Genomic DNA, 19,022 nt, shown 5'->3' with positions numbered 1-19,022 from the left:
AACAACCAAAAAAACTCCCCACCAACCCTGAAAGCAATTGGTGGGCCTATATAGCTCCTTGGAGGTGTGCATCAGGTGCAAAATCACAAGGTTGACTCTACACAAGAGCTTCCATAAAACACCAATGACCTGGCACCCTGCTTAACATTCTCAAAAAGCAACTTCAGGTTATACATCCTAAGCTGGATGTATATTACCTTCCATCACTAGCATCCAACATCTAATTTCAACAACAATAGCAACACCTGGGGGGAGACGCAGAGAGCATAGTCTTCTGTCTGGTTGCGGTGCAGTCGGTGTGGGGTTTTGTCATTTTTTCTTTGGTTTTTTGTTTTAAACAAAGCATTATTAGTAGCTTCAACCCACATGAACAAGGACAGATATCCTGTGTTTTAAAGACTATCCCATCTACAGTGTATTTTAATCTGAAATTTCAAATATATTAACAGTTCTGAACAAAATATCATGGTTATCTATTTAGAGATCTCATAGGGAGAAATAAAATTCCTTTAGAGGAGAATGATGAAGCTCATATGCCTACATTAATTTTACAGATAGAAAATAGTACTTCCCATTATTGCCTCTGACAATTGTCTCTGTAACATCAGTCATTAAGTTCTCTGCAACAAACATGTTTATTCACGTGAAGCTAAAACAAAAAACAAATTATGGTAGGGGCAATATAATTTCATTATTTAATGCCTTAGCCATCATCATGGAAATAAAGAAATTATTCTTTTTTTGTCTGGAACAATGAAGTCCCAAGTCTTAGGTGGGGTTTTATACCACATTATACTATTAATATCCTGTCTTTCTCCTAAAAATGTATCACTGTCAAAGTGGAAGTTTCTGGGAGAAATCAATAACTCCTCCCATCCTGCCCCCCAAAAAAGAAAAAAAATATAGATAAATAAAGCAACAGAGAATACCTGATACTATTTTGTCCTCTTGTTTTGGAAAGCCTGCATGTTCCCAGCCTTGGGATGACCCTGTAGTATTCTGGAACACTAATTGGTTTAGTGGTGAACTTGGCAGTGCAAGGTGAACAGTTAGACTTGATGAACTTAAAGGTCTTTTCCAACCTAAACAATTCTATGATGCTAAGAAATACATATATAGTTCAAGTTTACTGTGTAAGCAAATTTCTGAATCTTTACCATCCTCTTTCTCCTGCCGGAATCAACATACTTATACGGGATATTATAACAATTTGCTCTACTCAAAACTCAAGACAGTTCCATTTTTAAAATCCTTCTTTCCACCATTTATCCTGTTCTTGTTCATCTGGCTTGTGTATGAATAGCACTCTGGACAAAACAAACAATCATGATAACCTTGGTCCATTTCTGAATTCACCAGGTCACTTCATCTCTGTGGTGGAATTACAAGAAACCCTGACCACAGCCAGCAGCATAAGAATCTCTAGAAGAGATTAATTTTCTAGGAGTAACTCCCAGACACCACTCTTCTTCCAGTTCAAGCTGACCCAACCCACAAAGGACAGCTGAACAGTTAAGAAGATGAACAATGCCAGAGGGAAAGGTTTCCAATGAAAAGAGAAGGAACATTGAAACCCTTCCACATAATAAAATATTCTGCCCTATATAGCAGAAATAATAAAAAGTCCACTCAAAATTGTCTCAAAACAGAAGTTGTTACCTGTCACAATCATCCCCATCACATTTTGACTCAAATGTACTATAAATTTCAGCCTAGATCACTAAACTGCTGTTCTTAGAAATTTTAAGACAAAAATATAGCTACAGTCTCTGAAAATCAGGCCATCGGAATACAGGAAGAAATCCCAGTCTTTCAGAAACTACCAACATCATCTTGCAGCAATGCTGCGGTTGGTTATTGACCGGCACATAACCACATTAACCACTATTTCAGCATGTCTTTACTCAAGATTTCAATCACAAGGCTGATTTATGTTCACTAGACAATCCAGTAATTGCTTTACAAGCCATTTCCTCAAACACAAAAACCTCCCTATATTCTCAAAAGCTGTGTGACATTGATGTCAGCCATTCATTCCACTGTGAAAGCAAGTATTTTATTAACCCTACAGTCTGTATCTGTGACCTGTAAATACTGACAAAAAAAAAAAGAGGGTTGTTTTAAAGATCCAGGAATTTTAAACTTCTTTTTTTTTCTTTGTTTAACAGGACTCTAAGACTCAGGTTCATTTTCCAAACTACTTCATCTAAATGAAGGGTCAGAGGTCTTCATTGCTAAATTTCAGTAAGCTCTCAAAACACACTGAACTTAAGGAATGCAATACCCTTTGGCTACATCACACCACACTGCACTAAAATAGCTGCACTTTTAAAGATACATTGCTAACAGGAATTCTGGGTATCTTTTGAAAATAAAAAAGCAAATAAGCAGTTTCCTCAGTAAATATCCTATTTGCTCCTGAGTTATTCTGCTATATTTTTGTAGCTTTTATGCCTGCCTTCTAAATCTTTCCCTTGTTATTCTGTGGTTCTCTTCTCTAGAAAGAGGATAAATTTACTAACAAAATGTATGGACTGATGGAAAAGTTCTGTTAAAAGGTCCAAAGTAAAATACAAACATTTTGTCCCTTGCTCAACTTCAGTCCACACAGAGTCAACTTATAAATTAGATTGACAGATTCAAGCATAACTGGTTTATAAAACTATATGACATAGACACGCTGATGGTTAAGTGATGGCTTGAGTTCTATTTTATCACTTTGCCTGTCTCCACATGCAAAATTTGTTTTCATCCATTACCTACTCTCAGTCCAGTTTCTCTAGTCCAAAGAAGCAGCTGATTTTTACAACTCAAGCACTGTCATCTTCAAATTACTCTGTTCTTATATGTTACACATAATGATAGCTGTTAAAACTTCCTTGAACCAAAAAGTTCCCTATGACTAAAACAAATTTCAAAAGTAATGGCAATCACACTTCCCTCCACATAAGACAAACCCAAGGGGGCAAATTTTCAAGATTTTTAGAAATTAAGCACTTCAAAGAAATCTGAACTTTGGGAAAATGGTGATGGTGATGTTCAGCTCTTTCAGAAAAATAAAAACTGACCTGGAAACATTTTAGTATCTAGAGTTATCAAGGAAAAAGCAGTTTAACTTTTGTCAAATTTATATTGCAATTTGATAAAGGATAATGCCTCTTAGTTCTCTTTCTTTTTTTTTTTCTAATCCAAGCCTATACAAATTACTCCACTTCCAAAGTTAACTGAGCATGAATTAGACTGTAAATGTTCATTTATCTTTGCAGCCAAATTTAAAGATCTTACTCAGTTTTCACAATTCCTCTAAAAACACAAGCCCCGAACATAGCTAGAGACAAAGCAAGTCAAGATGTCTGCTTTGGTACTGGTTTAGCTGTGACTATCAACATATATGGGGGGGAAGTGTTGCTTTATTGGAAAATACAGCATATAAATCTTTACCTGCAGCTCTGTAGAGTATTTTAGGTTCAAAGAATATGCATGGATTTTTGTCCTCTATGCACGACAGCAGCAGTCCTTTGGCCTGAAGAGGACTCCTTGGAATAACAATCTGTAAAAATATTTTTTAATAGTTCATTTTAAACTGCAATTTTGCTACAAGCGTCCTCAATTAATATTTAAAACCCAGCAATTATTTGATTTAAATAAACCTATGGACAGATTGAGCAGTTCTTACAAAGTGAATTAACATCAGTGCTACGTTACTAACACACTCCAAATTCTGAATTTTATTTTGTTCATTGATGAGGCTTGCATAGTTCCCCTCTAAAGCCTCTAGTGTTTTAAATACTAACGGACTCCCCTGCGATAAGATAGACCCAACATCCTAACAATAACATTTTGAGGTAGAAGGAACAGAATAAAGTCAGTCAGATTAAATATATATATAAAAGTTAATTTAGTAAAATGAATGTAGATGTATGACAAAAAAAAAAATCAGCTGAGTGATCCTCAGTTGCTTGGGTAAAGATTCATCAGAGCAAGTCTGGAAGGTATTCAGACTTTGTCCAGTAGGTTTTGAAGTCTAAAAAAGGTAATAGCTACTTAAAGTTGACTTAAAGACATAATTCCTTTTCTTATGGTGGGACCCTGAAATTTGCTTATTTTGGAAATGAACAAATACCAAAAAATACCTGAAACTATTATCAAGCAAAGAGAAAAATAAGCATAGCCTCCAGATGTAGTCTGAATACTTGGAAGGAAAAAGTATAATTGATTTGCCAACAGAAGTGTTAATTTTGGATGATCTAAGAGAATGTGTATTATGAACATAGAATTACCAAATTATCACAGTTTAAGTGAAAATAGAATGTAACAGCTCAATTCCCTCAAATCAGAATGACCGGCTAATTTACATCCCAGAGATCTCAAAGAGCTGACACATTCAGCATGAAGGCTACAAGCAAACATTTTTATAGCTGTGAAGTTGGAAGTGGCCCTCTCTGACTGAAAACATTAAGCGAGTGCTACAACTAAAGAAAATTTTAAAAATCCACGTAACTACAGACTTGTTAACATACTGCCTCCAGAAGTTTCCAAGGCTTCAAAATATTTTTTGAGAGTAAGAACATTTAATTATATAGAAGTAATAGAAAAGAGTCAAAACACAACCTAAATCTGCTATCACATTAAATTAACTTGATAAGTGATTTTTCTAAATAAGGTAGAAGCAGTCTGTTAACGTTTCACCAAGGCGTTTGGTGAAAGACACATGGGAAATTATCCAGCTGATGGAAGTTACTAGTGCAGCTCCTTAGGGACCATTTTTAGGGCAGACTTTATTTACTTTATTCATTTGTGATGTCAAGTCAGAACATGGTAATGAAAACTATTCAAAAGCTGAGAGTGACTACCGCTACAGAGGATGATACCAAAAAGATCCAGTTCACAATTAGGACATGACTGACAAAAGCAAAAGCAAACTGAACAGTACATACTGAAAAGTCACACATTTAAGGACTACATTTTTCTTATAAATTTAGAACTCAGCAGTAGAAACTCAGATCTGAATTTATTATCTGCTCAAATGGATGACACTATGCAGTACAGCCATTAAAAAGCATAATAATATAAGCAAGGAAATGTTAGTGCTATTGCAAAAAATCACTGCTAGAAACTCAGCTGGAATACTTCATTGCTATATCAACTGTTTTGAAATGAATGAAAGAGGTGTCAAAAGAGCTTCAGAAATTGCTAACATCTCTTTGATAGTTTGATTTGTTTAGTCTAACAAAACAAAGACTAAAGGGAAAACAATGTACTACTATATGAAAGGTAAATGAAGGACAGGTAAGTTAAATATAGAAGTTAGTCAGAAACACATGTAGGCTGGAAATGAAAACAAAGCTTCTAGACATGACAGCAAATATTCTGGAGCAGTCCTACAATGGAATGGAAAGAGTCAATACAATAATTCTGGAAGACATTCTGATCCATTAAGACATACATCCTCACAACAGTAGACAAAAGATACAACCATCTAGCAATGTCCTCATGACCCCAACCAGCCTTGTCTTAAGTACTAATGATTACAGTCCTTCCGCTGAACAGCCGAAGTGGTACAACCTCCCTTTTGCTTAGGAATTCCAAACCTCACCTTTCACTTAATAAAACCACAAAATAAAAATCTTAAGTCAGGAACCTGCTGCTGAGTTTAATAAGAAGGCAGTTTTGAAAAACCACTCTCCCTAAAGATCAGTCCTACCCTTCCCAGCTTGTAATACACAGCCTTTCCTCCTGTATTTTGGAGGAAAATATGCATAGATATGGGACTTCTGCAAATTCATCTGAACCACTAGTTCCTTTGCATTTCTGGATTCATTCATTAAGGGCCAGGTTTGGGTTCATTCAAAAGACAACTTGCAACCTTGAAGATAAAGCCTTAAACATTATTAACTGCATTAATGAAAACCTTTGCAAAAAGTATTAAAGAAACAACATTGTTTTCACAAAAATACAAAATTCAAAAGATAGATTCTAAAATACTTTCCTGTGCATCAAAAACTAGTACATTGGTCCATCAGTTCCACAGAATTTAATGTGCCCTTTAACTGAGATGACAGCTGTCAGTGGCAGTAATCTATTTTAGCACTTTACCCCAGGAAATGTGAAAGTGAAAAAAACAAGAAGAAAGATCAGAGATGAGAGAAAAGAAATAAAATTACTTGGAGTGATTAAATAAAAATCTGACTTATAACTTATTCAGAAGACTAAGCACAGCAGTACTAGGTTGCTACAAATTAGAAAGTTTTAACCACCAGAGTGGACCGCTAAATCTCAGCACTTGGTTCAGCATATTAGGATCTGAGACTGACCAACAAGATCAGTGTAAATTAGCTAGTCCTGGCATCAGTATCTCAATCATACAAGTTACCTTGTGCCTCCATATGATAAACTACTCTAGTTTTTAAACAAGCTCAAGAAGCCATTTGATTCAATTACCTGGCAAAAGACTTTATAGATTGCTTTTGTCTATATCAGGAAATATTTTCAAGTTAAGAATAGGAACACTTCAAAGATCATAAAGAACACCCAAAACCAAAAATGCATTCAATTTCTTAAATACCATTAAATAAAATGTGAATAATAGAAGACTTAAGTACAGAGAAACGGCTACGGCCTCCCTATAAATGAGTAATATCTGAAGTTTTAAAACACCAAAATCATATATAGACAGTAGTTTAAACAATAGATGAACAACAAACGTGTCTTCGGCATACAAATACTCGGTTTGCTTAAGTCTTCCACATTAATCAAGGTACAAGTAATTTCTCAATGGACTGGATGCCAGTTAACCCAGAAGTACAAGTCCATAGACAAAAATTTACTCAGAAAAAAATGGAGAGCTGGCAAATGGTGCTCTCAATCTGAGATGACTAGATCCCACCCATCTCTATTCTCCAGGAAAGTTATCCAAGCACTAGGAATCTTAGCTTCAAGGGATGCCACCACCTCATGCAGAAAGCTTGCCGGAAATTATCATTCAGAGAGTGGCAGAACAGCTGAGGCTGGCAGGGACTTCCAGAGGTCACCTGATCCGATGGCCCTGCTCAAGCAGAGCCACCTAGAGCTGGTTGCCCAGGACTGTGTGCAGACAACTTCTGAATCTCTCCAAGGATGGAGACTCCACAACCTCTCTGGGAAACTTGTTCCAAGTGCTTCCTTATGTTCAGATGGAAACTCTTGGTTTCAGTTTGTACCCATTGCTTCTCACTGTCATTCATATAAATCAATTTGATAATGCACTTAAGAAGGCAGATGCAGAAAGAAAGAAAGAAAAGTACTATTTATTAGTGTTAGCTTTTAGTTTCTGTACTACACTGGACACAAACGAAGGTCAAATGTATGCTTTTAGAGCAAAAAGCACACAAATGCAAAATGCTGTGTCTATTAAAGATTGTTTCAATGATGGCTATATATTCTCAAACTCTTCATACAGTTTAAGTTCTATAACTTGAAAACTACTATTAGAGTTTAATTAACATATTCAGATTGTGTGTTGTGGATTTTGACTCCCATTCTTCTTCCCCTGCTTGCATCCAGACTCACTGTTAATCAGGTTCATTAAAAAACAAACAAAAACAAGCAAACAAATAAAAATTAGTCTTCATAAAACAAGAGTTACTGTACCTTTATTCCTGGACAGTGAGCAAAAAAAGCTTCTGGACTTTGAGAGTGATACAGTGCACCGTGACCCACACAGCCCCAGGGGGCTCTAATGGTGAGGCTTCCACAATTAAAGAGATCTCCGGAGCGGTAACGATATTTTGCTGCTTCATTAACAATCTGGAAAGATTTATATACAAAAGTAACATTCAGCCCAATATCTTTAGTTATGCATCATTAAGCCTCTACAATACATGAAATATATCTACGTCATCTGCTCCATGCATGGAATTCAGAGGATGAAATTAGAAGCAAAGGAACCCTGTAAGTCAGTGGAAAGAAAAATATTCTCCAAGGCAAATAAGGCAATAATTTAGTGTGTTCAAGTTAGATGCCTAGGCCTCGGGGGTAGCCACACAGCCCAGTTGTTTCCCCATTCCCATACTGTCAACCAACCCAGCTGAAATCTGTAGTTTTGTCCCTACAAATTGTAGGACCAATTTGTAGTCCAAATTTGTAGTTTGGACACATGGCTGGCTGCAGAAACAGAGAAGTGAGAGACGGCATTGGGAAGACACGGCGGCAAAATTTAAGGCTGCTGAAACAAACACAGCCACAAAACTGAAAATAAAAACAGAGACATTTGCCTCAAGCCACATCTTTTATTTCCATTATTTAATCAGCCTTCAAACCACCCTTGGTATCTTCCTGTTTACTTAAAGCCTGCATAAATATTAGTAATACAGCTGTGGATATGTTTGAAAAAATTACACATTCAAACCAAGTATTGATGCTAACGGAAGAGTAATTTAAGCAAACATAAGATTTCTTTTTACTTCTCTCAAATTTATTAGTACTGACCTGATCAAATGCTGGAAAAATGTAATCTGCAAACTGAATTTCCGCAATGGCTGTAGCACCTGCAACAGCAGCTCCAATACCAAAGCCAACAATTCCTTGTTCACACAAGGGGGTGTTGAAAACTCTATCTTTACCTATTTATAAAAACAAAACAAAAAAAACACAATTCCTTTAACACACCAGCTTGAAGTGGGAAACTCAGCCCCAGAAATATTCAAGTCATAAACAAATCACCTGCAATTAAGCATGTGGCTCTTTAGATGGGCTTTTTTAGGTATAGCAACACTAAACATCAATAACAGGTAAAAATACTTTAATTTGTCACAGCTCAGTGGAAGACAAGGAGAAACAAAATTAAAGATAAGAACAGTTTCTGTAACTTACAATGGTCTTAACGCTTCAAGGAAAATACTTTCTTTTTTGATGAATATATAGATTAACATGCATACTCCCATGCTTATTATAGGAGAAGTAAAGAATATTTACAAGTATTAAAACAAGCTTACAATAAAGAAAAGTATTGTTACTGCAATTTTTTTCAGGCAGTCAAAACTAACTGTCCATACTCAAAGGCAGATGGTTCTACGACAGCATCTGTATGAAAGTATGCTGTATCTTTCTCACACTCCCCATAAGCATTACCCAGTCTTACCTGTCTTCTTTCATAAGATAAGGCTGTGCTTCCTAAAGAATTTGGTTTGTCTCCAAGGCAAAAGAAAAAAAAAAAAACTGTTCCTGCTGTTGGAGGCCCAAGACTGGAAATCAAATATTTTGGGGTTTGTATCTTCCCCGTAGGAATGCAAAAGGTCATTTTAGCCCTGACATATTTCTGTGTCAAAGTAACTTTAGATTCCAAATATGCATCAATCTAACAGATGGCTGAAGACAAAATTGTTCAGTTAATGAAATTAAAAACAAGGAGGGGGAAGGAGGATGAAACACCACTACAATCCTCTATACAACATATTTACAATATTTGCCAGCAATACTGTACTCCCTTGGAAGATCAACAGAAGAACCTAGTTATGCTATTAAATTTTCCCTTTAGAACACTGGAAAATAGACTGTAAGTTTCTATAGGAGTCCGTCATGCATAACTATGCCAAGGCTTGAAATTGGATGGGAAAAAAGTGAGCACAATGCACACCAGTGGCTATGAAATAAATCAAACAATAACTAAATAACCGCCAAATAAAGAACTAAAAAGACTAAACTAATCAATTAATAATTAGGAAAGTTGTTACTCTGAAGACTCCTAATTTCAATAGCTGCAAGTTAACAAACTAGAGAAAGGGAAGCTAACAAAAGGCTTTAGAAAGGGTTGATAAGAGGAGAACCACTGCCCAAAGTGTATTTACGATACACTAAAGGGAGCCGTGTTTTACAAATCTTTCAAGTACATGTCTTTTTTCTTCACACATCACCCAGCACAACACTGCCACTGCTTGTACCCTGTCCACGTGCTTCACCTGGTGTTTTGAGTTTCATACTTCCAGGTTTACTTTGGTTTGGATTTTTATTGTTTTTGTTGGTTGTTTTAGTAAAATTTTTTTTGATACATCAGCAATTAGTTTTTGGCTCTCCCTCTGTCTTCCTCTCTTTTCCCTCCACCAGGAACATGACTAAGACACCATTCATTCAAGGCAAGTAAAAAAAATGCCACCAAATGATACTAGAATGTTGGTATTGTCAGTGAAGCTACGCAAGCCAACACAAGTCTACCGCAAGTGCAGGACACTCCACAATTTGGCATACAAGACAGAGGCAACATTTTCAAGCACCTTAAAGATCATCCTTTTGAAGGGAAACACCATTTTCTGAAATTAGTCATTCCAAATTTCTATGACTTCAACTCATTTCTTATAAATCATTGTTTGAAACAAAAATTCCCTGTGACTTATTTTTAAGATACATGCACACTGGGTTGCTTCTTGTTTAGAAATACATTTCTAAGAAAGTTTTCTAATTCTTATGACTTAGAAGGCCTGCAGTTGCTGCTGGAGATCAAAATGTTACCACAGCTAGCTCAGAAATTAAAACTGAATTCCAGATTAACAAAATTATTGCATAGCTTTTAAAAGAGAGTAGGGCTTTGTTGTCTGGATGTCAAACACACTCAATATTACCCTGACCAACTCAGAAACACAGCGAAGTACCTTAGAGATCAGAAAACGTTTTACAAGTACAAAAACCTGCTCCCTCTCATTTCCAAGGTATATGAGCAAGCTGATCTCAGTAATTTCCATATGTGGGTCATCTGTGCTTTGTTTCATACCTCCTGGAAGAAAAATAATCTCTACAGGTACCGTGTTCAAAAGTTGTTCAGACTAAAAATGGCGTGGGAAGTAAGAGTGGCAGCAACTTCATACTGCTGCCATTTATTCTTGCTGGGCATTTATTTCACCAGCGTGCTGCTGTAATGCCACTAGTCTGCATATTTCTATTCTTTCTTTACTAGTACTACCAACGTGTCTGGTAATGCCACAGCATAAAAACAGCCCCAGTCCTGAAAGCTTTTTTCATTACAAGCAGCAGAAAGACAGAATGCTCTGGGAAACCCAGAACTGGGGAAGATATTTATAGAAGATGTAATTTGTTTTTATTGTCCTCATAATTAAGTTATACTCACTTCTGACAGACCTCAATTATGTCTTGGCTTTACTGCCAAGAGTTAACAAAAATCAGTTCAGAAAGCTTCACACAGGAATCATCTCTCCCCTTAAGAGCTGACAAAAGGGGAAGATTCTGGTCACACCAGTACCATGCTTCTCCCACGCAGAATAAGAAACGGCTTTCAAGGCTATTTAGTCCCATTTCTACAGCATAAATATATCAGTAAACTAATACATAGGATGGAGAAGGAAAATAATGCCATGGAAAGATGAAAGAACTTCTGCAAGAATAACACAAAATTATTTTTGAACCTAAAGAGAGTGTATGCTGTGTAAATTGTTCTCATTCCTTAAGGATGGCTGTAATCTCAGTTCCCAAGCTACACAGCATCATTTGGCTTGCTCCCTCCAGTGATGGGCATCATGGTCAAGGAAAGAGTAATATAAGCCACCTACACAAATGTGTAGCTGCCCCAGGTCTTACCACCATCGGTGAAGGTGGGGAAGCCCCTGTTTCAGATGCAATCAAAAGAGTTGTCCCTGTACCTGTATCCATCTGTAAAACTATAAACAGTTGGCAAACTTCTCCTTCCCTCGTTTTTATTTAATCTAGGGTGCCATGAATTAGACATCAGACTGAGGGGTTAGAAAATGAAAAAAGGTGAAATTCATAGCATTATTATATTGGAATCAAAATATTCAATTGGCCTTCTTTTCTTCATGTAATTTCTATTCCATTTTAACACATACTGATTTACTGAAATACAGTTAAATCTGGTTTAAAACTACCACACAGCCTACATAGACTAATGTCTGAGCAGAATAAAAAAACAGATCATTGAGAAGTACCCAGAAGTCAGATCATACTAAGCTTACCTAGCCCTATTCTTTATTAACATATTTTTCCGAGTACACTGAAACTGCCTTATACATTAGTTCTATAAATATCACCACACAAAAATTGAAATGTATTTGAATAATCCTCTAAAATGAGCTTTCACCTTATAAAAACTTCAAATTTAATTGTTTAATATCAATTTGTAATAGGTGAATTAATTTAGAAGCATGTTAGATCCAGCACACTAGCTTGCCCGTCTATGATTCAGCATATAAAAGACATCCTAACAAAACTGCTGAAATACTATTGAGATATTAAGTTAGAGGCAGTATGCTGCTATCAGTGGAGTACGATGAAATAAATTAAGTGAGAACCAATAAAAGTAAATGTGAGATACAACATGACAGTTATAACATGACCAGCTTGAAGCACCTAATTTGGACTTCGAGAATTAAAGGCATAATCCTGAAGTACTATGGCTTGAAACAGTGAAGAAAGCCACGTAATGGTCACTGAGCGAGATTCATTACTCAGGAATGGTTTTGATTTTACATGTACAACAATAATAGTGATCCCTTCTTCAAAGCAAAACCTAAAGCACCTTGCTATTCATTAGATGGGAAAATGAGCCTTGGACAGTTTCAAGGGTTGGGTTGTTTGGGTTTAATAAAATCTAGCCTTTTAAGACAAAAAGATACACATGTCATTAGGATAAAATAGATTTAATCATTTCCCAAAACATTAAAAATTGTATGGCATGGCTTTAACCTCCTACCTTTGTTTATACAATATGAAAATCATTATGAAAACAAATATAAATTATTTAAACACTGAAAATTTAAAGTCATTAAGCCTATGTATTTTTACCTATTTTATTTCACTTTTTCCCACATTTTTTTCAGAATGTGAAAAGGAAGTCTATTTTGATAAAACAGCCATTCACATCACCCTTTGCAAACCATTCACCCAGTTGAAATCTGACTCAAGCAGACAAGTAACCCAGAGATACTTTCTTTTTCCATATTTCATTTCTGTTCCAACAAAGAAACATTTCCTAAAATGTACTCTTCTATTATTTGCGTCAGCCACGCAGCTCAAAATTAGCTAACGCAAACTCTACAAGCTGACTTGTCACTCCAGGTGAAAGTAGTACCTCTATGTTACCTGAAACCAGGTGCGTCAGCTTCTGAAGAAAGATGTTATGCTGGTGTCCATTTCAATTAACCTGCCCAGCTTTACAAACATCCCTCATTTCAGCCATCTGAACACGTTGGTGCCCTTTTCCAAGTGGTGAGGGAAGCAATACGGCAAACAGGGTAATGTGAAAAAAGATTATTCTTCTCACCTCTCCATCCCAATAACTCAGGAGGAAGGAAGACTAGATTAAGCAAGTGAATAAATATACTAGAAGTGTTGCCTAATAACTTAAAACTGAAAAGATGAAAAACCTTAATGAAAAAGCAGTATTTGTTCAAAAGCCATTTTTAAATGGTTACTTCATCCTCCCTTGATTTCTTTTTACTTAAATAAAAAGATTGATCTTTGTGCTTTCCAAAATGAAGAGTTAAGTACCCCACAAGCATTCTAATTACCACGGACCCTCTGTCTAAGGGGCAACAGCTTTAAGGAAGTGTTACAGTCATCTTCTCGTCCTCCAAGAATAAAAAGTTTCATAGCAACCTAACAGAACATGTTTACAGACATATGCAGTCGATTATTGTGCATTAATGTTTTGGCCTGCTTCAACTTTATTTGTTCCAAGCTGTCAGGAAAAAAGTATTTCAGATTTCGGTATCTGCAATGGAAACACGTTCCTGTCTTAACTTCAAAAATGAGATATTCAAACAATAGCAAATCTCCTATAATATTAACACACCACCCAAGGCTCCAGCTCTGAGTAATTTCATATCACTCTGTAAGAGCCTACGTTGGACCATCTGAGTGGTTTTAGGAGTGCTGCTGGTGATTTAGTCAAAGAAGGGTGTTTTCTTTTGTTTTTAAAGACCTACACCACTTGCAGTAAGAAAAGGCATCTTAAAAGATGTCAGTACTAAGCAGTATTAACAATACATCTGGGCAGCATTTTATTTGTCCCCATTATCTCACTAACTTCCATTCGAAACATCCATTAGAAGTCAAATAGAAGAGTCCAACAAGATAAACATATTGTGTCCTCAAATTCATCATGGATGCATGTGGAGAAACAGAGGATCAGAAAGAAAAGGAAGTCCCAGCAGATGAGCTTCTTTGTTACTCTGTGGGACTTTGTGCAGAAAATTCAAGTAGAAATGGCTGACTTCAAATCAGTCCTGCATTTAAAGACTTGTTCTAATCCTAGAATATCTAGGATTTTTCATAACGTACATCTACATAAGTCTACTAATTCTATTCCTTATTATAATTCAACACAATCTATCCAGCATTCAGACTTTCTTGGTCCCACAATCCCTTTTAAGCTCTGTTTTACAACTTGTGACACTTGTTATCTTCCATTTCTCTGATACTATGTAAGAGGGCAGCCATCACAGCAAGTAGTTTGGTAAATTCATACTCAGCTCTTTTAGAGCTCCTGGTTGAACACAAAACAGTTCTAGTAATTTCTTATTAATTTTAATCAATTTGTTCTACCACTTCTGTTGATATCCTAGTCACAGTTCATCAGCTTTAAAAAAGTGTGCTCAACGACACTCTTTCTCCATACTCAATACCGGTAAAAACACATTAGCTTTTCAGCCGAATACACAAAACTTCAAGACTTCTTGTCCAAAGCAGGGCTTCAGTTTCACAGACACAGAAATGGCTTACCTCTCAATCTTTAATCCTTGCACACTGATGTGCCATGCCATTTAAAAAGCTGCTTTTTCCAGAGCTGCCCATGTTAAAATAGATCATTTCACCTACCTAACAGATGAAAAGTAATTATATGCAGTTAAAAGGATTTCATATGCAAGTAGCTTATAACTTCTTATGATGAATTTTACCTACTGTGTGTAGAATAACACAATATACAGAACTGAGCTTTGTTCTTCCCCACTTCTGTATCCTACAGGAGTTGCACAGAATGAGCAAAGAACATTTGTGTGTGCCCAGACATCCCCAACAGGCTTCAAGGACTCAGCCATACCTCTGGCACAGCTCAGGCAACTACCCAGCTGAGCGGCCAGTCTCAGCCCCCATTTAAGTCACTGCAAAGACTCAAATGCAATGAGTTGGGGTCTGTTACAGGAGAAATACATATATCCACACGCACAAAAATCACTGTGAATACACAACCTATGCTTTCGTAAGAAGTTTAGCATTTAGTTACTTTGAACAAAACATTCATTCAAATTTTTATCAATTAGCAACTAATTCCACAGCAGATTGCTATCACTTTTTCCTTAAATATTCCAAAAAGTCATGTTATGGCAATAAGATACATAAATTAGTCAAAAAAAATGTACTTCAGAAATCCATGAGCAACTAAGAACAGGATCAGAATGGAGATTTGCATGCACTGAACTAAATTAGCTGCTTCCTCTTCTGCTGCTGCAAAATCTGCTGTCATACTCTACTCTGCAATGAAGGACCCAACTTCTTATTCTAGACAGAAGTTTTAAAGGCCAAATGACAGATAAGTCTGTCTTACTCGGTTTCACTTGTTTACAGGAGGCTTGATTAAGCTTCATCTGGAAAAAAAATCACTTAGGAAAAAAAAAAGAATCCTTCTGAAGCACTAATCACCACAGTATTGCACAAAGAAAAGGACACCTGTTCTGACAGGTAACTGGTAAGAACAGGAATTCCTCACAGGTTTATCATTTATTCCACTGACATGACCAACATTTCTGAAGAATACTTCAAGTAAATCAGAAATTAAAAACAGCTGAAAGGTAAGTTCTCCTTTTAAGTCTCCCCCAGTTACTAATTCCAATGCATTCATACATTTGAATAGACACAGTAGGTAAAATTCTAGCTCAAAGTTCTAGTTCTAGCTCAAAGCATTCTCAACACATCATTCTCTTACTCAGGACAGCACATTTGTTTTCCTAGAGCTCCACAGAGCCAAACTGCAGCTTCACCTCCTCTCCCCCAAGATTCCCTTATGAGAAAAGCATGTTTCATTTAATCCTCACTCTCAAAGACCCTAAACAATATCAGAGTCAGGAGAACTGCTGAAGTACAAAGAAAATGTTACCATGGATGGGGAGCAACCTCCTCAATTATCTACAAATTCTTACAATCTGCACCATTACTGAATTGCAGGTTTGGAAGGAAAAGAAACTTGTTTTCTAGTAAAACTTAGTAAATTCTTAAAGTTGTTCACAGCATGAACATAACATTAAGCATTTACTCAAGTGTCAGGCTTATAAGCCCTCTGGATGAAGGAGGACCCAGGAAAGTTTATAAACAAACAACTCTGCCTTCCTAAAGCAAATAGGGAAAACTTGCTTTTCTGGCCCTCTCCCCCACTTCAGATTTCCTGTCATTTGTGACAAACTAGCATCCCACCAAAAGCTGGAACAAGCTGCCCAGAGAGGTTGTAGAAACTCCTTCCTTGGATATATCCAACACTCACCTGAACAAGACCACAAACAAACTAAACTGGCTCTACGCTGAATCATAGAATGGAATCATAGAATCATGGAATCATTAAAGTTGGAAGAGACCTCTAGGATCAAGTCTAACAGTCAACCCAACACTACCATGTCTCCTAAACCATGCCCTGAAGTGCCACATCTACATGTCTTTTAAATACCTCCAGGGATGGCGAGTGCTGGTTTGGACCAGATGACCTTCAAGGTCTTTTCCTTCCAACCCTTATTCTATGATTCATTAGCAGCCCCAAGCAGGGTTACATGCTGACTGCCCAAACTTTTTATGTCTGTACCTCTCCTGCTGATGGAAGCATCTCACAACGTTGATAAAATAGTACTGATTCAGCTCCACATAGTTAGAAAAATATCAAGTAGCTGACATCAAAGTGGCATATTTGCTCGCCAGAATTTCTTTTTACTGATGACTATGCAGGTAGCCCATTCCACACTGAATTCCTTCTGATCATCTGTCTCATATACCCAGTTGTATCAGCCTAAAGAAAAAAAAAACACGATGCCTAACTGCACCAAGGCATTCAAGTGTTCCTCCAGCTATGATTAATAACATTCCTTTCTCAACCACAAAAAATTTTGCTGTGTGAGAAGTACACTTGCAGAAAAGCATAACTGACTGTAAAGATAGATGTGCGAAGCTATACCAGATGACAGAACACACACTTGCAAAAGTACGCTCTAAAACTGACATCTACCAAACACGTAAGTGGGGTTTAACCAAGGGATAATATATCACCTTTATTTAAGAGGCTTCAGTCAGTTCCATGAATTTTCAGACTACCTGCAACATTACATGACACGACAAAAGACCCAACAGGGAAAAACACAACAGCTACCAAAGCTAGGTATTACTACCTGTTAATAAAAATTCTGCTGTAACAGGCTGGGTACACTACCTGGATGACAAACCAAGGAATAAGCAAAACTGTGTCAAGTACAAGGCACTCTCTCCCACACTCCTCAGTATCAGTTGTGCAGAAATACTTCACAGTACATTTGAAAGCATGCTGGATCTACCCTAAATCATGAAGCAACTATCCTCAACACTACAGCAAGGATTTAATGCTGCTCAGGACCAAAGAAGTACTCAGGAACAAAGTGCTGAATGACCAGTAATCTGTAGTAATGAAAAACATCTTATGAATCTCACTTGTAACCATGCCAGTCCCTTGATAACACAAAGCACGTGCATTAGAAAAATCAATAAATTGATCTGTACTTGGTGCTTCCATAGAAGTGTGAAAACTCCTTGCCAGGTTTTGAGGATTTAATGTTTGTACAAATCAAAAAGGAAGGAGATCTTTTATAATAAATGACTAGCATGTTCTGTCAGGCTGGTCACTGCAAGATGGCTCTGAATCAAGCTAAATTAAGATTAACCTGCTCCTCAAAGTGCTTCTGTTGCAAAACAGCTTAGACAATTGACTGAACTGGGGTGGTAGTCTTGACCTTTTTCACCCATCTAGGCTTCTAGCAAATTACTTCCAAGAAAACTGAGTGGTTTACTCCCTGTAATAAAGTCCGCAGCACCTTCTTAAACTGAGGTGGTGATAATTACCACACTCTTATCACCAACCTCAGAGGCAGAAAAACCAGCAGACATACTAAATTAGTCCCACTTGATGAGGAAGCAGAGAGCATACTGATCACAGGACTGACCAAGGAAATCGAGAACCATTAATTCCACCTAAGGCATAGTAAAGGCATAAACACTGACGTCTAAAATAAGGTATACGAACTGTGCTTGGAGACCTGGTATTAATACAGACTGTGAATGTTATGTTTATCGATTCCAACTTCTGTCTTTAATACATCATGTTTCATCCTCTTTGACACTATATTACTAAAATATTACTTTTAAATGTTTCACTGCAAGTAGTTTCTGAAGTGGAAAATTCCATTTTTATGAAGTTCAGCAGCACATACTTTTTTGACCAGCAATGTACCTTTAAAATGTGTCAGAACAGCTTTCTTAAGCTCCATATTGAGTATCAAGTTCTATATTAAAAAGTATATCCCTTGCCTTTCACTCAAACAGGTTGTTTACACCATATAGACAAAAAAAACTTAATAAATATTAGTAAGTCCCAAAGAAATACTGTTTTCACACCAGACACACTATCATAAAAATTTAAAAAAATAAAAACTTAAATAAAATCTATTTAGCTCTGACAGAGACTGATTTATATCAATATCCTACAGACACAGCGTAAAAGAACATACTACATTGTATCAAGTTCGCAACTGTTTCTAACTGTAAATCTTAAGAAAAGAATTGGCTATTTAAGATGAAAATGAACAAAATGTACTATTGTGTAACAAGTCTGGAACACATTCTCCAGATGTTACTGTTCAAAGACATTTATATAAATCAGAACAAAATCCAGATCTTGCCAAACTGCTCTGGAAGAACAAAGCAAGAAAGCTGCAGAATTATCTGCTTAAAATCCATCCACAAAGAAACAAGGATAACCAAACTCCAGGCTATATAGCTTTTACTCAATCTATACACTA

The 19,022-nt window shown here is 36.6% G+C and overlaps 1 protein-coding gene across 1 annotated transcript in view; it reads right to left on the bottom strand.

Moving 5' to 3' along the window:
• The window catches only part of BCKDHB (branched chain keto acid dehydrogenase E1 subunit beta), a 133,599-nt gene that overhangs the window by 98,117 nt on the left and 16,460 nt on the right, over positions 1-19,022 (bottom strand). Inside the window, exons 4-6 of the mRNA XM_075087154.1 lie at positions 8,467-8,600; positions 7,630-7,785; positions 3,442-3,550 (exon numbers count right to left, since the gene is read on the bottom strand). Coding sequence (XP_074943255.1) covers positions 3,442-3,550; positions 7,630-7,785; positions 8,467-8,600 — 399 coding nt within the window. The remainder of the gene's footprint in view (positions 1-3,441; positions 3,551-7,629; positions 7,786-8,466; positions 8,601-19,022) is intronic.

The sequence above is a fragment of the Phalacrocorax aristotelis genome, chromosome 3 (assembly GCF_949628215.1).
Source record: "Phalacrocorax aristotelis chromosome 3, bGulAri2.1, whole genome shotgun sequence".
Taxonomy (NCBI): domain Eukaryota; kingdom Metazoa; phylum Chordata; class Aves; order Suliformes; family Phalacrocoracidae; genus Phalacrocorax; species Phalacrocorax aristotelis.
This window is presented reverse-complemented; position numbering and strand designations above follow the sequence as displayed.